Source organism: Urocitellus parryii, chromosome 7 (genome assembly GCF_045843805.1).
Source record: "Urocitellus parryii isolate mUroPar1 chromosome 7, mUroPar1.hap1, whole genome shotgun sequence".
NCBI lineage: Eukaryota > Metazoa > Chordata > Mammalia > Rodentia > Sciuridae > Urocitellus > Urocitellus parryii.
Genome location: NC_135537.1, coordinates 157,707,503 through 157,732,823, shown reverse-complemented (window position 1 = coordinate 157,732,823; position 25,321 = coordinate 157,707,503). Strand labels below are relative to the sequence as shown.

At 34.7% G+C, this 25,321-nt stretch overlaps 1 protein-coding gene across 8 annotated transcripts in view; it reads right to left on the bottom strand.

The window, feature by feature from the left end:
- Nucleotides 1–25,321, bottom strand: part of Spag9 (sperm associated antigen 9) — a 133,731-nt gene that overhangs the window by 69,243 nt on the left and 39,167 nt on the right. For all 8 annotated transcript variants that reach the window (XM_026386873.2, XM_026386875.2, XM_026386874.2 and 5 more), the window contains exons 3-5: nt 22,375–22,445; nt 16,655–16,749; nt 9,801–9,951 (exon numbers count right to left, since the gene is read on the bottom strand). In XM_026386873.2, the coding sequence (XP_026242658.2) occupies nt 9,801–9,951; nt 16,655–16,749; nt 22,375–22,445 (317 nt within the window). The remainder of the gene's footprint in view (nt 1–9,800; nt 9,952–16,654; nt 16,750–22,374; nt 22,446–25,321) is intronic.

The window sequence follows — 25,321 nt, the reverse complement described above, 5'->3', positions numbered from 1 at the left end:
CTACTTACACAACTCTGAAATTTTCCTGACACTTATGTCAGTCACCTTGAATATTTAACTTAGTAAATATTAAAGGGTATTATACAGGCAGGTATGGTGGCACACGCCTGTAATCCCAGCAGTTTGGGAGACTGAGGCAGGAGGAATGCAGGTTCGGAGCCAGCCTCAGAAACTTAGCAAGACTGTAAGCAACCTAGTGAGACCCTGTCTCAAAATAAAAAGTAAAAAGGGCTGGGGATGTGGCTCAGTGGTTAAGCGCCCCTAGGTTCAATCCCTGGTACCAAAATATAAATAAATAAAGCATATTATACTTAAAATATTCACTACAACCTTTTCTCCTATCTACCATCACTTCTACAAACTGTTAAGAGTACAAGTTTCAAACTCTTTTCCATAAAAACATCTATTTATTCACATTCTTTATTTCTATATGTACCTTTTCCCTCTATGAAACAAAAATATATCTCTTAAAGACAAAGCAACCTCAAGTTTTAAAAACTCTTGGGCTAGAAATTTATCAAAATCTTTTTAGGAGCTGGGGGTGGCACAGCGCTTGCCTTGCATGAGGCACTGGGTTCGATCCTCAGCACCACTTAAAAATAAAACAAATACAAATAAAATAAAGGCATTCCGTCTATCTACAACCTTAAAAAAAATTTTTTTTAAATCTTTTTGGAAGGTTACACTATAACTGCTAGCTCAATCAATTCTAAAACAAACAAAAAACCCACAGACTGCCTCTCCCTTAATAGATACTATTTTTTCTAGCATTGTTGAGGTGTAATTGAAAAGTAAGAATAGTATATAGTTAAGGTGTACAATTTGATATTTTGATATGTGTATACGTTGTTGAAATGATCACCACAATGAAGCCAATTAACATATCCAGCCACTCAGTTACCACATGTATGCATACACGCACACGATGAGAACACTTAATGCTTGTTTATATATTTAATTCTGGATTCTTGTCATTTTTATTCTCAGCTATTCACTTTATTAAAAACTAGGTAAACCGGGCATAGTGGCAGATGCCTGTAATCCTGCAGCTTGGAAGGCTGAGACAGGAGGATCACCAGTTCAAAGCCAACCTCAGCAACTTAGTGGGGCCTTGGCAATTTAGCAAGATCTTATCTCTAAATAAAATATAAAAAAGGGATGGGGATGTGGTTCAGTGGGAAAGCACCCCTGGGTTCAATCCCTAGTACAAAACAACAACAAAAAAAACCTTGGTAAAAAAGATACACTGTTAAACAAAAAAGCAAGCTGCAGAAAAATACTTGAGAGTCAGGAGCAGAGGTGCACACCTGTAATCCCAGAGGCTCGGGAGGCTGAGCCAGGAGGATCTCAAGTTCAAAGCTAAGGCTTTAGCAAAAGTGAGGCACTGAGCAACTCAGTGAGACCCTGTCTCAAAATAAAATACAAGATATGGCTGGGGATGTTGTCAAGTTGTCAAGTGCCCCTGAGTTCAACCCCTGGTCCCTACCCTCCGACCCCCAAAAAAGAAAAAGAAAAATACTTGAGAGCATAAACCCAATTTTCTTAGAAAGTTTTTTGAGAATGTGTTATCTATGTGCATCCGTGAAGAATAAGGTGTAAAGGATACATTGACTATTTACAATGACTGGGGGAAGAAACTTTCCATTTTTTACTTTATGTTCTTCAGTATTACTAAAAACTGTAAACTGAATTAATGCAACTTTTTAAAACACATTATTAACTCTGCTTTGTAAAATATTTAGGCTTTGAGCACCTCAATATCATTTCTAGTAGATGACACTATGTCTGAAAGAGAGCATAAACAAATTGTGTGTGTTTGTGTGTATTGCTAAGGATGGAACCCAGGGCCTCATGTACGGCAGGCAAGCACTTTAGCACTGAGCTACCTCCTCAGCTCAGTAAATATTTTTGGATGTGAAATAGCATGGTAGTTTTTCTTCAACAAGAAATGTTTAAAAAACAACCTTTTCTTACCCTAAACATTAAATATTAATAAGTATTCAATAAATATATATGTTGCAATTACTTCAAAAGATGCCACATTCAAAATATAAACTTTAAACATTATCATTTTCAAAGTGTTGCTTATTTCAAATTTTCCCTCATTTTTATTTGTGCATTATATAGTTGTACATATTGATGGGACTGTTACATATCCGTTCATGCACACAATATAATTTAGCCAATATCTATTTATATTTTTATCAATTTTTACTCTCAATATATGTAAGCATCTTGTTCAACACGAGTACAACTAATATTCAACAAAACTTACTTATAAACACCTACTGATATTCCATTTCCCTTTCCCCAAGTAAAAGTTTAAAAGAGAAGAAAATACAAAATAATCAAAGAACTAAGTCTTTATACTTTTTTCCCTTCAAACAGTAAGGATCAGCTATGGGTGGCTCCTCAAGTTATCAAATGAGAATATATGTAAGAAAACAGCTGCAAACAAATATTGAGATTATAGAACAAATACCTTATCCATACTCACAAGCAAAAGTAGTATGAAATATCACAAAACTTTTTTCTTAAAATTCTTTTATTTTACCCTCTTATAAAACAGTAGTATAAACATCTAAAAGGAGGTTATACAGGGTTACAAACTAATGGGAAAACCCAACATGAGCAACAACAACAACAACAAAGGGGGCTCAGATGCAATCACATTCTAAGAAATAAGAATACTAAGTGCCTAGACCTTCGTTTCTAAATACCATTCTTCAATATAAGAAACCGGGGAACCTGGAGAAGATGCTGACTGCAGAGCTGAGGTGGGGAAAATACAAGAGCCTAGAGCATCTTACGGTGCCAGTAAGGAAGAAAAGAAGTATTCAAAAAAAAAGAAAAAAAAGGTGGCTGGATTATGGCTCAGTGGTAGAGCGCTTGCCTCTCAAGTGTAAGGCACTGGGTTTGCTCTTCGGCACTATATAAAAATAAATAAAAGGTATTTTATCCATCTACAACTTAAAAAAAAAAAGGATGTGTTGAAAGATTAAAGAAACCAACCTGAAATAACTCCCAATGTCTAAAGCTGGATTGATTTGAGAAACCAAATAAATGATAAGATTTCATATAGCCCACAAAATAAAAAATATATACACTGAGTCCAAATTTAAGAAAAGGAAGAAGACAGGGAAGGAAGATGACATTTGTAGTATTTTACTAATAATTTTGGTAGAAAGATCTACTGATGGATGTTAAAAGTTTGAGAAGAAACAGAAAATTTGTAGTCTTGAAGTATATCCACTAAAATATTATTTAATTATAAATGGAAAAATGTTTATTTTACAATGGAGACATCTAATTGGTTGAACAGAGTGACCAAAGCTACCATTACCACCAATAACATTGACGATATAGTATTTACCTCCTGATATGATTCATTTAAAAAGGCATATAGCATCTATGATATTCTTGCCAAAAACAAAAAAACAGACAACAACTGTATAACCTCAATCTGATCATGAGAAATCATCAGAGAAACCCAATGGAAAGATGTTCTACAAAATAATCAACCAGTATCCTTCAAAAGTCTCAAGGTCATGAAAGAATTGTCATGTCCAAGAAATTAATATTTGACAACTAAAAGAAACATGGGATCCTAGAATGGATCCTGGAACAGAAAAAGGACAAACAGTGGAAACTCTGAAATAACTCCCAATGTAATTTTAAAATGTAATTTTAAAATTTTAAAATTACACATGCATTTAAAAATAGGAATCTTTAATATCAGAAAACATGAAAAAAATGGTTCAACTATTATTAAGATTTGAGTTTGTGAAGACTAAAGAAACAGGAACAATTTTAGAACTTAACCACAAATGGAGGAGGATGGAAAATTCTTTTCAGTAAGAATGCTGGCTCTGTTGAGACATTTCCTGTTCTGTATGCTAAGCACATCCCCTGAAGAATGCAGCACACATTGACCACTGGCTTTACATACCAAACTCTGCTAACAAGGGCTTCTCACAGCAGTATTACCAAAGTATTTCAAATCATATGTTTTGTTTTATTTTTTAGTATTTATTTTTTAGTTGTAGTTAGACATAATACCTTTATTTTATTTTCATTTGGTGCTGAGGATCAAACCCCAGGCCTCACACATGCTAGGCAAATGCTCTACCACTGAGCCACAACCGCAGCCCCTCAAGTCATATAGTTTTTAAAAGAACACTTTAAAAGTTAGGTAAGTAGGTACCAATCTAATTGCTTTTTAATTAGCTAAAATTGTTTCCCTCCATTTTAAAATTCACATTCTACTAATAATCAACAACCCAGGATACTCTTTTTTAATATATTTTTTTATTGGTTGTTCAAAACATTACAAAGCTCATGATATATCATCTTTGGCCGTTGTTCAATTCTCTCCCTTGTTCCACCCCCCCCTTTCCCCTCACACCCTCTTCTATGTAATTTTTCCAGGATACTCTTCAAAGAAAAAATATTACTTTTTTGGAGAATGTACAGCTGTGTGGGAGTACACATATATATTATCCCATCCTTATAATTTTCATACTTTCCCCATACTTTTTACTGCAGCATTGTTTATAATAGCAAAGACTAGGAAAACAAAGGTGTCCCATTCAATGAAGATTTAAACTACAGATAGGCATGAGTAATCCACTTCCTCTGCTTATCTTCTCAAGTTCCAATGGTCTTTCTTTACTGTCTTCAATTTCTCCTGCTATTGAACTTTTCTAGGCTCACAAATAATCTAGTCACTCCCATTCTCTACCTTCTACCATGTAAACCTCCACCTCCACCTCAAGTTATTCTTTTACTCTCCTCCCACCATAACCACCTTTCTTGAGCAGGCTATCCTTGCCATGATCTTCTTTTACAATTCACATTCATTCCTATTACTGGCCCTGCAATTCAAACTGTTTAAAACCTACACCTGAAAATTTACAAATTCAGTCTCATTCTGCTTGACTTCTGTATACCAACTGATCATGGAGACAACTCCTTCTATTCACTTATCCCTGACTGCCAGGGATGAAGTTCTTACTACAACCCCTGACAATGCCCTTCTCTTCCTGAGCATTTTCCTGTTCTCCATTCCAGCTGACCCTCCCCCAAAACACACACACACACACACACACACACTGCTTTCCTTACTTGCTCAGGTTCTGAAGCCCTCTGCCTGGCTCCTTTGCTTGGGTAGGTTCTTTCATCCTGCTTAGGATTTCATACCCCCAAGCCAGGCTGCCCCACTGCAGGGGTGTCCTTTAAACTACTGGGCCCCACATGGAAACCCTCCTAACCTTGCTTGAGTTATAATGCTTCCTCCACCCTGCCCCACCGTACAGACACCAACCTTGCTCTGCACTACCTACTGGCTTTGGGACTGAATTGTGCAGAAAGGAATGGGTAACAGAAGATAAAGCAATACTACGTCATTAGAGCTTTATAGTAGGTTTTAATATCTGGCAAGGCAAGTTCCTATGCTACTTCTTCAGGTTTGTCTTGGTTACATTTGACCTTTTGTTCTCTGATTTCTTCTTGTATTGGCATCTTATTCATGAATATAATTCAGTTCCATTAAAAAAACAAAACAAAAAACCTCATCCCAACAATTTTTTTTGCCCATCCCCACCCTTAGCACTTAAAACAACAATAGCAGCAGCAAATTTAGTCATTTGATATCTATTCTATCAGAAGTCCCCCAGTAAAAAATTTCTTTTAATGATACAACATATGTAAAACTCCTTTTTTTCTGCTTTGAACTAATCTTAAAGCTCAATTTGATAATCATCAGTAGAGTATCAAGTGAGGCTTCATGCAAGCTGGCCTTGAAAGAGGGTATTTTTCCTGGTAGGCAAACTAGGAAGAAAAGTGTTGAATACAGTCTGGAGTCAGGGAGGAATCAAGGTTGGAGATTCAAATTTGTGAACACCCACATGTAGATGACATTCGCAGATATGGAACTTGACTTACATAGAATAAGAGATGGGCTGGGTTATGTGCCCTGTGATATTCTAACATTTAGAGGACAAAAAGTAGAAGAAACCATCAGGGGAAAAGGGGCAGGAAAAAAAATGAGAGGGGGTGGTTGTATCCTGGAAGCAAATTGGAAGAAACTTTTCAAGAAGTTTAATGTATTCAAATGCTGCTAACAAGGTAAAGCCAGAGAATCTTCTACTAGACTTGGAAAGAGGGATCTTTTAGGAAACCTTTGACAAAAGGGATGTTGGTACAGGAGATAGGACTCAAAAATCTGAGATGAACCAGACAAAGAAAAATACAATAAAACTTCAAACACAGAAGTATGTCTCCAGCCCAGGGTCTTTACAGTTGCTATCTCATCTTCCTCACACACTTATTTCTCCAGACCATTCCATACACCTACCTGCACATCCCCATGCCGTCACTCTAAAATAAACACCTTTCCCTACTGACTACTCTCTAGCTTACCTTGCTTTCTTAATAGCACTTAACAATACTTGCAGTGCTATTATTTAACTTATGTTTACTTGTTTGTTGATTTCCACAGAATGTGATAAATCAAGAAATATGTATAAATTCTTTTTTTTTTAAGAAGTTTCTAGGCACACATCATTCCTAGAAAACCCACTGAATTATTTATAATCTCACTAACCACAAGGCTCCCACAATGGGAAATTTCAATATAGCAACAAAGATAGTCCGTAACTTTATAGTCTCCTTTATTGTTTTTTTTTCCTCTACAAAGTTTTCTAATATTTTGTTCTCCATTTCCTTAACTATAACTCATCATGTGGTTTTGTTACAGAATATTTTCACCTTAAACTTTTACCGAAAGAGTGCTAGTAAAATGAATGTTAATTATAATTTTAACTTTTGATATTTTTCCCATTTATTTTAATGCCCTAAACATAGCTAGTTCATCCCCAAAGTTCTCAGGAGAAATGAGAATAGCAGGATATTTTAAATTAGAGATAGTCTAGTTTAATTCCTGAATCACATGGAAGCCAAGATGAGAGAGTATGTGACATGCCTGGGATAGGGTCTACCAGTAAATTCAGTCCTTGTCACCTAGGCCTTGGTAAAGTTAGAGAAAAACATCTGATTATAAGGGTTTAGGTGAAAAATAAAATAAGTCCTAATTATTAATAAGCACACTTTGCAAACAGGACTTGTGCCATTTTACAATGTACCACTTGTTCTTGAAAACTGTTAGCTTGAAAACAGTTACCATATGCTATGTGTGTGTATGTATGTATATGTGTGTGTGTGTGTAGATATCTATCTATATCTATCTACATATATATATTTATATATAATTTTTTTATAAAGATGGACACGATATCTTTATTTTATTTATTTTTTAAAGCACATTTTGCAAACAGGACTTGTGCCATTTTACAATGTGCTATCTTGTTCCTGAAAACCGTTAGCTTTAAAATAGTTACCATATGCTCTGTGTGTGTGTGTGGGGGGGGTATCTATCTATCTATATATCATTTTTTTGTAAAGATGGACACAATATCTTTATTTATTTTATTTATTTTTTAATGTGGCACTGAGGATCAAACCCAATGCCTCATGTGTGTGAAGCAAGCTCTCTACCGCTGAGCTATAACCCCAGCCCCTGGTATATATTTTTGATATACTAAAAGTATCCCTCCTACTTAATTTTGTTTTGGGAAAGGGGATATATAGCAAGTGGGCGATGGGTATTTTGAAAATCTACTAAACCTACAGGCAGGCTAAAAAAAGCCAGTATGGCTGTGGGAGTAAAAACTGAGAGTGTTTCCTAGTGTTTCCACAGTGGAATAATATTGAACATAATTGGCTTCTAACAAATTGAGCAAGAAGGGGGAAAAAATGGGGTAAACCTTAATGTTGAAAATACTTTTAAGTGGGACAAGGGCTACCAAATATTTGCTATGTGCTTACTGTTTTAAGAACATTCCAAAGGTCAACAGCATTAGTTTGAATGTTTCTACCAACTGAAGCTGAGAGAAAAACCATTTTATCCTAAAAGATACTTTCTAACATTTAAAACATAAAATTCATTTGAAAAACATGTTCTCAGTACACATTTATATATTGTCTATAATATGCTAGCTATACATTTTTCTAAGTGCCAGGGATACAGATGAAATTTATGTTCTCAGTGGAGAGAATAAAGCAAAGCAAACAATGCGAGGGAGCAGTGATGCATACCTTTAATCTTGCCTAATAAGCACTAAGAATCACAAGTTCAAGGCCAACCTTGAGAACTTTTGAGCAAGACCCTGTTCTCAAAAAATCAAATAAAGGGCTGGGGATGTGGCTCAAGTGGTAGCGCGCTCGCCCGGCATGCGTGTGGCTCGGGTTCGATCCTCAGCACCACATACCAACAAAGATGTTGTGTCGGCCGAGAACTAAAAAATAAATATTAAAAAAAAAATTTCTCTCTCTCTCTCTCTCTCTCTCTCTCTCTCTCTCCTCTCTCTCTCTTAAAAAAAAATCAAATAAAAAGGGCTAGAGGTGTAGCTCAGTGTTAGTATGCATAGTATGCATGAGGCCCTGGGTTCAATCCCCAGCTGGGGGAAATGGAGAAGGATAAACAAGTAAATGACAGTATTTTAGAAGATAGTAAGTGATATCTTTAAGTACTAAGGTCATGATAAGGATTATGGAAAAGATACAGCATGAAAAGGAAATTATACACAACTAATTCATTTGTATTCAAAACAAATGGCCTGTTTGCACACAGAGAGTTGATTATATAATGTAACAAGGCATTTTTACAATCAATATTCCCTTCATAAATGTCCTATTTTATAAAATATAGAACATAACTTTAAATTTTTGTTTAATTTCTGAAACAGGGTCTCATTATGCTGCACAGGCTGGTCTCAAACTCCTGGGCTCAGGTTACCCTCTTGACTCAGCCTCCTGAGTAGCACAGGTTACAGGTATCACCATCAGCCCAGTTACAATGCACTTTTGTACATTATAAAGTGGTTTGAGAAAGTAACAGTGGTTTGTTTTCACATCTTTTCTTTTCTTGTGATGAACACGACCTTGAGCATGTTAGGCAAGTGTTCTACCACTGTGCTATACCTTTGGCCTTTGTTTTGTTTTTAGAATGAAGCCCTACTAAATTATCAAGTTTCTACCAGTGAATCAAGGATTTTGGGCGACAATGATTTTTAACTCTAAAAAACATAATGAGGGGCTGGGGTTGTGGCTCAGCAGTACAGTGCTCACCTAGCACGTGCGAGGCCCTGGATTTGATCCTCAGCATACTAAAATTAAAAAATAAAATGAAAATAAAGGTATTGTGTTCAACTACAACTAAAAAATAAATATTAAAAAAATGAGGTTCACTAATCATCCCACCCTAAATTCATATTATGTATGTAGCCTAAACCAAATAGAAAATAATTTTGTAGGGCTGGGGATGTGGCTCAAGCCGTAGCGCGCTCGCCTGTCATGTGTGCGGCCCGGGTTCGATTCCTCAGCACCACATACAAAACGAAGATGTTGTGTCCGCCGATAACTTAAAAATAAATATTAAAAAATTCTCTCTCTCTCCCTCTCCCTCTCTCTTTAAAAAAAAAAAAAAAAGAAAATAATTTTGTCATTACTAATAAAGATGTAACAAGGTTTAACCTTGTTTTTCTATGTAACTTGAAATAGGATGATAGAAAACTAACCCTGGAAAGAGCTCATTTTTAACTTAAAAAGAAAAGGCATCAATTTTAGAAACTAAAATGTATACAAACTATTACATTTTATAATACTTTGGTTGTCTAATGTTTCTATATGAATAAGAAAGCATATGAAATGTAAACTGACAATTTCCACAAAATAAAGCTTACCTTCAGACTGGTATGAGAACGTGGTTGACTTAATTCTTGAAATTTCCATTGCTCTGATCCTGGGGTCTCACCTCCTTTCTGAGTGTCAGGTGTAAGCAATCCATCTCCAGCAGGTAATGGAAAAATTCCTAAGGATATAGGGCGTTCTTTTCTATTTGGAGAGGGGAGAAAAAAATTAGCAATAATTTATTTTTATTGATCATGACTACAAGTCATAAACCTGAATTATCACTGCTTTGGGATTGATCCTCTTAAATAATATTGTCTGTCCATTTGAACAGGTAGACCTACCAAGGAGAAAGGACACTTTCAGAAGTTTCAATTCGTTCTCAAAAATTAACTAAGAAGAGTGTCAAGAAACTGCTTAGAAAATCTTACATGTTACTGATAAGATTCTTGCCCAGAATGCAGTGTTCTGGTCTGGTGAGTTTTTAATCATGCTTAGAGTAGCCATAGGTGGATGCACAATCTCCTCCTTTGGAAGTGAGCCCAACTCCTGCACTTAGACTTTCCAAATCCTCACACTTAATTCCTGCATGTTTACTGAAGCCTTTTCAAGGTATCCTTTTTGGTCTAGAGGAAAATCATTACATTATTTGAATCATAGCTAGTGATTAAATGGTAAAAAAGAACTCAACTCCCTAAAAAGCAGGAAGTTCTTCCTTCCTTCTTTTTTTTTTTTTTTTTTTTTAACTGAGGATTAAACTCAGGGTCACTCTACCACTGAACTGAGCTACATCCCCAGTCCTTTAATGTTGTTGTATTTTAAAATTTTGAGACAGGGTCTCATCTTGATCTTCCTGCCTCAGCCTTGATTACAGCTGTATTATAGGCATGAGCCACCAAACCTGGGTGAAATTCTATTATTCTACAGATCACTATACAAATTCCTTATAGGCACAGTACATATGAGAAAAAAACTACTGTCATTTTTTTTTCAAGGAGCCAAAATAATTCTATAAAACTCTTGACTTTCCAATGCTCTTGTTAAAGTATAACAAGAGTTATACTTTTAATAGAATTTCAACAAGAAATACATCTTGTGTTAATGTACAAAAAGTTCCAAATGAAAGTGTTTTTAGAGGGTGGAAACAAGTCTACTAACAAGTCATCCTGGGTTGTTAATTAAAAACACTAAAGATTTAGTGCCTCCCAGAACCCCTACCTCTCCTAGTAAGAAAATAGAAGCTGGGCTAGGTGGCACACACCTGTAATACCAGCAACTCAGGAGGCTGAGGGAGGAGGATCCCAAGTTCAAAGCCATAATCAGCAACTTAGCAAAGCCCTAAGCAACTTAACAAGACTGTGTCTCAATATGAAAAAATAAAACAGGGCTAGGGATGTGGCTGAGTGGTTAAGTGCCCTGGGTTGAATCCCCAGTATCAAAATAAATAAATAAACAATTAAATAAAGTAGGTTGGAACAGAAACAATAAGGTTATAAATAAAATCAGGAAACATTTTAGTTGGCTAAATAAGTCTTTTATTTTGTAAGTTCATTTTTATACAATAAAATTTAAGTTTTGAAACCTGCCCTTACTTAATATAAAGGGTATGTCAGAATGCTGCCTTTTTCTTTTCTTTTTTGCAGTGCTAGGGATTGAACCCAGGGGCATTTTACCACTGAGCTATGTTCCGAGTCCTTTTTATTTTGAGATAGGGTTTCCCTAAGTTGTCTAGGCTGATCTTGAATTTGAGATCCTCCTGTCTCAGTCTCCCTAGTCACTGGGTCACAGCCACCAAGCCCAGCTTCAGAATGCCTTCTTAAAGATTAAGTGAGAGCCGGCATGATGGCACACACCTGTTAATCCCAGTGGTTTGGGAGGCTGAGACAGGAGGATAGAAAGTTCAAAGCCAGCCTCAGCAACAGCTAGGCACTAAGCAACTCAATGAGATCCTCTCTCTTAATAAAATACAAAATAGGGCTGGGGAGGGGATGTGATTCAGTGGTCGAGTGCCCCAGAGTTCAATCCCCAGTACCAAAAAAAAAAAAAAAGATTAAGTGAAGTAAAAGGGTTGAGAGATTGCACTTTATCAATGTTATATGCATAAAGAAATATAATAAATTTTAAAAATAGAACTTTCTCTTATCAAAGTTAATTATTCATCACTTCTTTACACTTGTAATACTTTTTCCTATTTGATCTGGGAAAACAATTCAAATACAGGTAAACAGCACAATAAAAGATTAGATTTTAATACCAAATATAAATTTGTAACTAAGAGCTGCCAGAATAACCAGATGACAAAAATTAAAGTCAGTTACTCTGTTTACATCAGTTATTCTCAGAAGTTGGTCAGCAACAAAATTTTCTTAAGTCAATGACAAAAAAAGGCATCACTGATTATTCCTTAGTGGTAAATATAGCACATATCATACATGTACACATTTCCATGCAACTCAGAGAACCTGTTCTTTTTGGAGAATGATTGAACCTTAAACTACATCTTTTCTGCTTCTTTGATCTTAAAATGCCCTTTCTTTCATTACATGATGGTGACTGTTGTTAGGAGCTAGATTTTTTTTCTTCATTTTTCTTCACTGACAAAATGAAAATTTGTCAATTTGATGTTTATCCCAATTTTGGGGAACAAATTTTGGGAACAGAAAATATAAGGTTCTAAGAAATACTAGTTGGACCTTTATTTATTCTCTAACATACCTTAATGCCTACATATAAAGTGGGAATTGATAGGCTGGTGTTATGGCTCAGTGGTAGAGTGTTTGCCTTGCACATGTGAAGCACTGGGTTCAATCCTCAACGCAATATAAAAATAAATAAATAAAATATAGGTATTGTGTCAATTTACAACTAAAATAGTTAAAAAAGAAAGAAATAAAGAAGGTGGAAATTGAGTTTGGCTGAGTCTAAGGGAAAGCTCTCTAACCTAAGATGCAAAGATAATATAGGAAGACCATATAGACCTCATGCAAATCCATCACACTGCTAACAAAAAACAAAATAGAAATCAGTCATTAGAATTATCTTCCTAAATGAAAGCCAACAATTCATTTTTCAAACGTACCAAATACTGAAAAAGTTTAAAATTAATGGGGAAAGGAGTCTTCTATGAGTCCAATTCATACTTTCCTATTAAATCTATAATCAAAAATAATGGTAGAATTCCCACCTTTTTAGTTTTGCTTTTATTAGTCATTCAGAAACTACTCTGTAGAAAGGAGTCTTTTCAGAGACTCAGAGCAATCTGTCAAGAGCATCAACAATGCTCTGGGTTACAAGTTCCAACTCTGGAAAAATAATATTACTACATACTCTCATGTTACTGAAAAAAACTACACAAGAGTTGAGAGAGGGAACTATGTAACTATGAACCATGTAACCATGCAAGTTCATCAGAATCCTACTTTTGAAAAGAAATTCTAAAAGACAAATATTAGTCCTGTATTATGTTGGTACATGTGTGTTTGCTAATCTATGTGTTAAATAGTAAAATTCACAGTAAAATTCACAGAAGAAATTCAACCAAAGAATGGGATATATGTGAAAAAATACTAAGTTCAGATTTAAGCCCCTACATTGAAACATCTGTTGTCACTGTCTAGTAATATTACTGTCTCATAGAAACAAAGGTATCATCAACTATCAAAATCCTTATGATATATTTTTTAAAAGTGCTTTACTCCCACATATCCATTTTTGAGATGGTTATTTAAATGTTAACTTTTTTGGTTTTGTTTTTTGGTACTGAGGACTGAACCCAGTGATGCTTTATTACTGAACTACATCCCCAGACTTTTTTATTTTAAAAGAGGTCTAAGTTGCTAAGGAAATCCCTAAATTGCCCAGGCTGGCCTCAAACTTTTTTTTCTTTCCACATTTTTTTATTGATGCATTATACTTGTACATAATGATGGGATTTGTTGTTACATATTCATACATGCATACAATATAACAATATAATTTTGGTCTCTAGCTTTCGATCCTTCTACCTCAGCCTCCCAAATTGCCCAGATTACAAGCATGTGACATGATGCCTGGCTAATTGTTAGCTTATTTTATAAATGTTTTTGAAGTAATTTTTTAGTTATACTCACATTTAATACAACTAATCTAGTAAAATTTACTTTGTAGATAAAGGACAGTAAAAAAAAAAGATTACATTTTTCGAACACTTGTCATGTAGCAGGTACTGAGCTATATGATTTATTTATATTATCTCATTCAATCCTTACCAGAAAATAGATATTGCTTTCCTAATTTATAGAGTAGGAAAAGTGATGCTCTGGGTGGTAGTAAACCGGCAGTGATGGTAATAAAAGTCAGGCCTATGAACTCCACCACCGTGTGCTTCTTCCCTTGACCTTACTACTTGGTGCTACCTACTTTCTGACAATGTAACCTTAATATTGAAGACTATTATCTTTAGTCAAATCAATTTTGTGTCATGCAGCTTTTCAAATTTAATCAAAGTATTTTATGAATAAAACAGCTGGAGTTTGAACAGTTATACTAAAAATGGGATAAAAACATACATATACATATAATAGTTTACCACATATCTTGCAACTATAATTAAAAACAAAATAATAATCTTGCTCAGTTTTTAAAACCACCTAAATGAGGAAAGTACCTTCAGAGAAGGAAACTCAGACACATAGAAATTAAGCAAATTGCCAAAGGTCCAAGGACTGATCACACGAGGCAGAGCAATTTGTACCCAGGCAGCCCAACTTCAAAGCCTCTCACCCACTGCATAGCACTTGTCTCAAATGGAAGCTAAGACTAAGAAAGCTCCTAAGTATCAGCCTTATTTTAATATTCTACATTTTCTGTAGTTTGAGTATTATTAATTTCCTCAAAACCTAAATATATATACATATATGTACAAATTTTTTATGTGCTAATATATACACAAGTAATGATTGTTCCTGATTTTTATAAATCAGAAAAGAAAGTAAATGACCATGTATACACAAGTAATAAGGCTATTTCTAATTTTTATACATTAGGAAACAAAACAAGTGACCATGTATCTAGTATTAGGCCACAGGTGCAATCTAATTCTGGGCCTTAAACTAAAACATAATATAAACTGGTCTATGAATAAAAGGGAACACTGATAAGAGCTAACTAATTCTTTATTTGTCTAAACCTATAGTTAGGATTTAAATGTTTGTAGCCATTTAAATAATCAATAAAATCTATACAAGATGAACATTCACTTAAAACCATACCCCAAGCATAAATTTGAGCAAACTGAATACTTGGGAGTTTGATAAACTAAAAAACAAAATAAATCAAAACCTTAAACCTCTAAGATATAGAAGATAGCTCTTACAGGCTGCAAGTAGAGTGAGCAGCAGCAAAGCTATAGAGATTAATGACTACCCCCACAAGCAGGCACGGATATTTGTCACCCAGGACTACAAAGAGAAGAAAGGGCGACATCTGACAAAACAATAGTGAATAGGCTTTGTAAAGCTTTCACAACTTTGATGTGTAAATAATGGGATAAATGCATTCATTGCTCTAAAAACTTGAAATCCTTTTACTTTAAAATATATATATATTTTGAGGAAAAAGCTATTATTAAAAATGTAAAATGATATCTGAACCTTCATCAGTCAAATGATAATTGATATGTAATAAACTATTGCCTGTAACTGTTTTCAAGAACCAGCATAAAAGATATTTGCCTTTAAATTCAGAAGCTAAATCCAGAGATTGCATAAACTTGGAGCAGTGCTCTACTCTTGCTCTCTCTTTACTCTGAACATTTTGCTTAAAATAAGACCACATTGACCTTGTACTTGTGTATAAGTACAATATGAAAATCCTTTTCTTTGGTCCAAAATGCTATTCCTAAGTGGTGACCTATAAATTACTATAAATAAGAATAGACATCCTAGCTTCAGGCCATTTTCCATTGTTTCAATCTGCAACAGAAATGGTTACAAAGCAGATCAGAGTGGCTAAAATTTAAGAAAAACCAGGTAAGCAGGGGCTTCTAAGAGAGACTGGAGTACCTGAGTATCCTTGGCAGGTTCTGCGTCAGAGCTGGCACACCGGTAGAAATAGAAAAGTGCACAAGCAGCAAAACAGAGAGAGACACTAAGATAGCAGAATTAATGACCACCGCCCCGCCAACGAAGCCAAACACAAACAGCAGCATGCATCCAGGACTCATGGCGCTGTGCTGGCATGGTGAAACACCCGAACCAGGAGGCCTACACGGGGGCCAAATGGGTATCTTTGTAGTGAGGATCTGTCATTCAGCTGCTGCCACAAAAACAATGCCATCAGCAGCAGCTTTCCACTCGGTCCTGCAGCGGCTCCCAAGTGATGACGTCATTCCGCTCTCCCCACCTAATAACCATAGAGCGGCTGCTCCTACCATTTATGCTGCAACCCAGAGCGACAGCCAGCCTATTAACTATCTTCCTCTCCACTGAGAGTCCTGGCTTAGCTCATTGGATACAATGCCCAGAGATCTACATAATTTATTCACACTCCTACATCAAACAGATGGCTAGCTAACCCCTTCAAACATGCCTCTCTGGACCAAAAAGGTCCAATTTAATGAAGAAATTTAAAATTTCAACATTCTCACAAATCAGAAAATTTTAGACCCTGCATAATCTCCATGAAGAATCATAAACATCAAAATACCTCAACATGCTGCTTATAATAGCATGGCTCATAATTTATCTTTTTAATAATGAAAGCTGTTTCTATTTTTCCATGCTATTCTCTCCTATAGCATTCCAACCACCGTAGAGAGCTTTTTGAACCAGCCTAACTATTGTTCCAGGATTAGAGAACACAAAAAACCAGAAACAATCAGATTATTTATTTCGTTTTTTCTCAAGGCAGAATGTCTAACAAAGCTTACCTAATTCTACTATGAGCTGCAGACTCTAGTTGATCACTCCCTGAAAGTTGATGAAGTTTTGTTCTTTCTAAGTGTTCCATATAATTATGGATCATCTATTTAAAGACAGAAAGAAAAAAAATCACAAAATTTAAGACTAATACCTGGAAATAAAAGCACAGTATTATACCAAGGAAAACTTTTTTTTGTATAATTTTCTTATTTATCAGGTTACCCAATTCCATGTTTAAAAAAATGAAGGAAATGAAATTTTTTCATGGCAAAGGAATATGCTAATGACTATGTTTTAGATGCCAGTGTCCATAGAAGTACCAATATGTTGCTTAGCAGGAAAAGAACTTTTTAAATAATAAGTGATGACATTAAGTGAAACAATACTGACATAAGTAATATGAATTGGTATATAGACATTGGGAGGAGGTGATAAGAGACTGCTGATTAAAAATAGATGGCATTTAAGAAACCTATTCACTAAAATGAGAAACAAAACCTGTGAAACTTATACGTTGATCTTTTCCATGTTAAAAGTGATTAATACCGTAAAGATCATTTCTGTTTAGTTAAACAATTCAAATATTAAATATCAAAATATTTCTGGTTTCTGTAGATTTAGTTGAAAGAAAGCTAAAAAATATTTCTCCGTTTGATAATTTATTGGTCATTACTTAATATAATTATCTATGTTAATAATAGTTTACAAATGAAAAATCAGAACACCATAAGTCTTAGGTAAGAAACCGTAAAATAGTAAAGCTGAATATGAAAGTGAAAATTTGAAAAATATAAAGTACATAAACTGGCGATGGTGATTTAACTCAACAGCAAAATACTTGTCTAACATGGAACAAGCCCTATGTTCAATTCCCAGAACAGCAAAACCAACAACTACCAAAACAACAAATAAAGTACATTAACTGTTAAAAAATTCTAATTGTCTATTTGATTCTTGATAATCTACACTTCCACTTTTCAGGATACTAAATCTGAGATTAAGACATAAAAAATTTCAATCATTTACTTATTTATTTTTTAGTTGTCGTTGGACACAATACTCTTGTTTTATTTATTTATTTTTACGTGGTGCTGAGGATCGAACTCAGGGCCTTGCATGCGCTAGGCAAGTGCTATGCCGCTGAGCCACAACCCCAGCCCCTCAAACATTTATTTTTATTGTGAAAATTCTACTTAGTATGTATAAAAATTTCAAAATATGTTAATTTTAAGGTGCTAATTATTATCAAATAAGATGTACTCTGATACATGAAATAAAATAAGTAATGTCATTAAAGCAAATGTAATAAAAAAATGAATCAGAATGTTCCTCAATTAAGACTAGTCCAGGGTTGGAGGCACTGGGTTCAATCCTCAGCATCACATAAAAATAAATAAAACAAAGGCATTGTGTCCATCTACAACTAAAAAAAAAAAAAGGACCTAGTCCAAACAGAAAATGTCAGAAGCAAAAGACATAGAGTCACAGATATGGTATGTGAAAACATTTTAATCTTAAATTTACATAATTTTAATTTTAAATTTACAGGTTTTCTCTTTACTTCCATTTTAAGAACAATTTTGCAGAAATGCAGCTATTATTTTTGTGTCAGCAAGTCAGAAAAAATGAGCTGTTTTCTTCTTTTATCAGGAAGAACTTTCAGAGGGAAAAAAACTCTGACAAATAGCTCATTCTAGATTGATACTTTTGCTTTAAATGCTTAAATAAAGATTTAAATTTTAGTAAATGCTGGATTCTAAACCTTCCTCAAACAACTGACCAAATAATTACAGATATGATATTCTGACATTCCAAAATGGTTCAAATAAGGAAATTAACAACCCAAATAAATTAGCATTTATTGAGAAAGACTAACAACAAAATAGTAGCTATCATTTATTAAGCACCAACTACATGTCAGCCAGTACATTTACAGCCATTTTTCATTTAATCCTCACGATATCACAATTCTATAAACTCCAGCTCTGGGTTAAAACAACTTGCCCAAATTGATAAACTGGCTAATGATTAACTGTTTTAAGGGCAAATCTCAGGTCTGTTTGAGTCAGTCATCTGAGCAGTTAAGCACTGTAAGACTCATGCTATATCTGCCCTTTTAGTTGATTCATTAAGCAAGCAATGAGCCCATTGTCCTTTTTCCCTCACACCCACATGAAAACCCCACACCCTAAAGCATTCCCTGACGCCTAAAATAATATACACTATATTCCATGAATGCACAAAAAAGTAGAAAAAAATAAATTGTGCTTAAAAATTAAAATTTTAAAATACGGCTTCACTTTAAAAAGTGAGAAGGAGGGTTCGGGATGTGGCTTGGAGGTAGAGCACTTGCCTAGCAAGCGGGAGGCATTGGATTTGATCCTCAGCAACACATAAAATAAAAAATAAAGATATTATGTCCACCTGTAGTAATTTTTTTTTAAGGTGAGAGGGAGAGCAAAACCTGTGCTACTAGATAGAAAAGAGACATGAAAAAGTAAAACAGGGCATGCTTTATATATTTCTACAATTGGGTCCATCAGTCTCATCCCTCCTGGTCGCAACTGCATCTCAATTTTCTCAAGATATCCAAATTAATTCATGTATATTTCTGAGTCAATTCAGCAAATAACAGTTGGAGTCATCAACAAAGAACACTGGAATCCTGGTATGGGATGTGTCCCAACTCCCTTTCCTCAGGATATCTTCACAACAGAAGTTGACTCAGCATTAGCTAAAACCAAAAAGCAAGGTAATAGTGAAGTTTGGGAGACAAGTGACATAGATCCCTATAAACATGTCTGGTATGTTTAGCCTATGAAACTTTATAATTGAAAGTTCAGGCAACAGAATCAGACCTGTCTTCAAATTCAGTTACTAATTAGCATGGGATTTTTGACAAATCACTTAAGTCTCTTTCTAAAAAACTTTAATCTATAAAATAGTGATGGATAATAGTTTGGTCAAAAGATGAAATAAAATGCCAAGGCATGATGATACATCTGATAATACAGGCAACTTGGGAGGCTGAGGCAGGAGGAATCCAAGTTGGAGGCCGGCCTGGGCAACTCAAAATTAAAAAAAAAAAAAATTTAAAGGGTTGGGGATATAGCACAGTTAACACCCTCTGCGCCCCAGCCTCTCTCTGCATTTAAATATTCCCTGATTTGCAAGACCCTCACAGGATTACACAGGGCATGTTTGTGGTCATTAGCTTAAGAGACTACATATGTGGTCCAACTACTTCATAATAACCTTTATTTTTCCTATGCTGCTCTCCTTAAAGCATATCTTGAGTAAATTTAATAATTTGCACAAAATTTTGATTTAAGAGCAGTTATTCACATTACAAAAAAGAGCAATAGTAGGTTTCCCTTAAAGAGTATATAATGTGTTTGATAAAAGTACTATTTAAACAACTATTTTGTGCCTGTAAAATGTGTAACCTTCTTTGGAAGCAACAGTAAAAAGGTTACAGATTAAACCCTCCAGACTCCCTTTCCCTGAAGATTTCCAGAATTTACCTTGAAAGGGCACCTAGTTATTTAAAAAGTTGGAGAGCTATTTATAATTGCTAATTGAATGACATCTCTAGAACAGATGTATAAACACAGAAACTTGTAGGCTAGAGTAGAACAGACTCAAATTTCAAAGCAGCCATGTTGCATGAATAAAGAAAGTCTATCAGAGCAGAAGGCAGTTGTTGCTTTTACTTAAGGAGAGGATCCTCTGAAAAGAGTTATCAGGCTGCAAGGAAAAGCTGCGTTGGTTATTGGACAGGTGTAATTCTTGACTTGGAAATTAAAGATTTTTTTTTCAAATTGCTTTTTCTTCTTGGACTGTCCTTCGCTGAAGGCATGAAATGGAAAAATTATTGCATCTTTTCATTTGAAGTCAATGTCACTTTTATCTGTAGTGATAAATCTTCACTTTTATTAAATATAGGGGGGAAAATAGGAAATTTCACTCGACAGTTAATCCTTCAAGAATGCATTCCTTAGACATACTTCAAATACATAATTTAATAATCTTCAATTATTTGTAGGTTAGAGTGTTACTTTAAAAAGCATTATTTGCCAGGTGGGGTGGGTGTCCACCTGTAATCCCAGAAACTCATGAGGCTGAGGGAGGAGGATCACAAGCTTGAGGTCAGCCCTCAGCAATTAGTGATTTAAAAAAAAAGTAAAAAAATGAAAAGGCCTGGAGATGTAGCTCAGTGGCAAAGCACCCCTGGGTTCAATCCCTAGTTCAGAGAAGAAAAAAAAAAAGGCATTATTCATCATTATCAATTTTCTATGATATTTAAGCATGTTCTTCTAAATATAGTTGTAATTACTAACAAGGATAAGCATTATAATACTATGCATAGGACAATGATCAGACATTAAAATGAATGGTATAAAGAGAATCAACATAGGCTTTTAACAACCAATGTTTTTAATAACAGCTTTAATATCTACCAAATATTATATTATTAAAGTGTGGGTATTTTTTTCCATACTGAAAAAGCTCCTGTGTAACCTGTTCCTGCCTTCCCAGAGCTTTATGTATGGTTTCCAGACTTTGGTAGTCAATTTCTTCTCTCAACCACTTGATATCAATTCTGTGACATTTCACATTTTGGGTGGGGCTATAAAATGAAGATAATAAAACCTCACCAGACACGGCTAACAGGAAGAAATTCTAACACTCCCAAGAAACTATCACCTACATTATTCCAAAACAAAGGAAATTTTAGTGCAATACGATTTTATGTTCCTTAAAAGCAATAATATAGGTTTCTGCTACAAGCAGGATAGGAAATCACACAAATTAATGAAAGAAAATCAAGAGCTAAAGGCTGGAACCAGGTCTAGGACTGTAGCTCAGTGGTAGAGCAGGTATTTATTACTGAGTTCAAGGCCCTGGGCTCAAACTCTAGTATCAGTTAAAAGAAAGTAAGAGACTAGAATCATCTGAATCATGGGAAAGACAAGATTAGATGAGGAAAAAGAAATAAAATTTTTTAGTGTAACAAATATTGCACAGACTACGAAAATTCTATTTATCTACATATGTGAATCCTAGACTGACCATGATAAACAAAAACAATTTTCACATTGAAATAAAAACAAAAAAAAAATGCTACATATAAAAAACTGACAGAGAATCATAAAAAGAATATTTTAAAGCCCTCAAGTACATTTTCTAATTTATTTTGGAGAGATTATGTAACTAAACTGTTTATTTAAAATACTGAAAACTCATGCAAAAAAACTGTTTTAGAATCATTTTAACTTAACATATTTTAATGTTTAGGTTGTCATGAATTTAATGTAACAAAATTACCTTATACTGGATTATAAATGTAGAGATCCTTACCAATAATTTACCAATGCATCATTTTCAAACTGGTAACAAATTGATTTTCTCTTCTCAGTATCATATAATCTTTTTACTACATGCACATAAGTTTTTGCTTAGCCAGCCAAGGAAACAAGTATTAGAACTGTCTTAAATAACTAAATTATTCTGTGGCATGCTAACGCACTACTTGAAAAGTTAATTCCAGATTTTAAAAAAACAAAAAGCAAAGCAGATATTTGGTATATGCCACATGACATTTAATGTTTTCTAGAAATAACCCCTGCCAGATTATTTTGATTCTCAAAGAAAAATTAAAACATGCTTTCTAAGGTCTGTTTCTTTGTCTCCACATAAGCATGGTAAGAACAGCCCAGAAACCCACCTCAGTGTGTCTTTGATGTAATGCATTATATTCCTTCTTCAGTTCTGCTTCTCTTTCTTCAAGTCTGCTAACTGAAATTAAGATACATACACTTAATCAAAACCAAATACAAGAAATTTACTTGAAAATGTCTGTCTTAAAAATGTGAAATGGATTATCCATAATGCTTATTAGCAAACTTAAGACTCAGTGCTCCATATGAAATTCTGTACAAAGCAGTGACCTCATTTCATCATCTTTAATAAATAAAACTTTCAGATGGAGAATCAGGGGGAAAAAAATAACAGATTGGTTCTCTTACGTATGTTTATTAGGTCATTCTTCTAAATAGATTTTTATTTTGTTTCTGGTACTGAGGGGTTGAACCCAGAGGCTCTTTGCCACTGACCCCAGTCCTTTTTACTTTTTAGTTTTTATTTTGAGGTAGGTCTCACTAAGTTGTCCCATCCTCCTGCCGTAGCGTCCTGAGTTGCTAGGATGACAGGTGTGTGCCACCACACCCAGCTTTTGAATAGTTGTTGTGGTTTGGGTTTTTTTTGTGGTTGCTGTTTTGTTTTTGTTTTTTCAAAAACAAACTTCCTTAAGGAAGTTTTAACCAGCAGTGAGGGCCCAAATCATTGATTCTTATGTTTTATAGTAGTATTCAAGATCCTTTTCAGCACTATCGTGAAAGTATCTTCTAAGTACTGTGATCCACAAGTCTTCTCAGTTTAAGGGAATTATCTTCTTTTATTTAGCTCCCTCTGCTGATGGATTTTGTGAGTGACACTGATGCGGAATAGCACAGAATAAAACTTACAATATTAAAACAAAAAAGAAAGCTTTAGAGCCTGAAATAAAGAATATCAGAGCAGGATATTGGGAAAGAATGATTGATAGAAAAGAAGAATGATTCAGAAGAGGTGAAGTCCAAGTAAGACGACAAAGAAATTATAATACTCAAGACAGATGGTAATGAGAGTGTTCTAGACACTAATACCATAGAGAAAGGAACACAGAACCATGCTGCTGGTGAGGCAAATGGAAGATTGGCCAGTTGGAAGAGGTCACAATGACTAAGGAGCTGTGGGAGATAGTTACTCATCCTTGTGAACCAATATTTTCTTGATAATGTACAACCAAAACAAAAACTTGGTGCTAAGGCTAAAATGAAATCCAATTATCATCCATAAACTTCAATTTCAAATTTGTGTTCATTAGCAAAGCCTCATTATTCTTGTCAGCTAACTTGTTATAACACAAATACATTTATATCATCATTATTATTGCTAACATTATAGACTTTTATATGTAATATATATATATATATATATATATAAATTACATTATAGACTACTTATTATGTCCTAACTGTAAATAAACTAACTTATTGAAGTCTGACATTAACCTTATGATAAAAATATCATCATTATATTCATTTTGGAACCAAGGAAACTTGAGACAAATAGTGACAAAGGTGATTACTTTATAACAGGAGTCTTGTCCAGAATCTCTGTTCTTAATTACCATGCTATAGAGAATCTCAGCAAACACTCCTTTTAATCTGTTTTATATATTGGAATATACTCTAAATATTTCCCTGAAGGAAGGGCAAAAGCTTCAAACAAAAAAACTCCCTGTTCTTGTGGAAATAACCAATTATACATCAAACTGTCAAGCAAAAACACATACTCAATTTTATTAAACATCAGGAAGAAGCACATATTATGATTTGGATGTGATTTGTCCCCCAAGAATTCATGTGTGGAAGCTTTGTTCCCAGGTGGAAACTAGTGAAAAGCCTTTGGGTCACTGGGATGGCTGCCCTTGGAGGAAATTAAGGCAGCTCTCATAGGACCCCTAAGTTTTCATGAGAGCAAGTTGTTATACTAGAGGACCTGACCCCTGAATTTTTCTCTGGCTTCTTGTTTTTGAGATGTAATGTCTTCCTCCTAAACACACTCCTGCCACAGTGACACCGTCATTAGGCTTCACCTAATTCACCCTGAATTTTTCTCTGGCTTCTTGTTTTTGAGATGTAATGTCTTCCTCCTAAACACACTCCTGCCACAGTGACACCATCATTAGGCTTCACCAGAGGCTGAACCAATCCTCTTCTCCCCCACTGCTCCATATTGGACTTTGAACTTCCAGAACTGTAAACCCTTTCCTTGTAGTTAGCCTTCCTCAGGTATTTTGTGATGGTAATGAAAAACAGAATAATACATTAAAAGCAAACATTGGCTAAAATAAATATAATTCACAAGCGCTAATAAAAATGTAGAACAAGTCCAACTTTCATATACTATGATGGGGAGTATTAACTGGTATACACAACCTGAAAACGTTTTTACAAAACTTAATAAAGTAGAATGTTTGTCAATTCTATGACAAAACAGTATCACTGCTAGGAAGTACACATACGTATCCATCCAAAAGCATTTAAATGTTCAAAGAAGCATTATCCATAATCAACATGGAAACAATATAACTATCCATGAACAACATAAGGGATATTCATGTACTGGAATAGATGGAAAATGAACAAATTATCTCCCATACACATCATGGATGAATATCACAAGCAAGATGTTGAGAGAAGCAGAAATCAAAGAATATAAAATTCAAAGATACACAAAACTGAAGTATTAGAAATCAGGATAGCAGTTACCTTTGGGGAGGAGTTAGTCTCTCGACCATGAATTTATTATGCATGTATAGACCCACCCTCCCCCAGTTCAAACATAATATGTATCCAATAACACAGGCGCTTTCCTTGGCTTGAATATTCATTAAGTTCATTACCCATTATGCTGTGAGTTTAACACGTAGCACAGAATTTAAACAGACTAGCTGGAATCACCATAAACATATTGTGCTCCAGGAGTAGTGGCATATGCCTGTAATCCCAGTGACTCAGGAGGCTAAGGCAAGAGGACTGCAAATTCCTGTCTCAATTAACAAATAA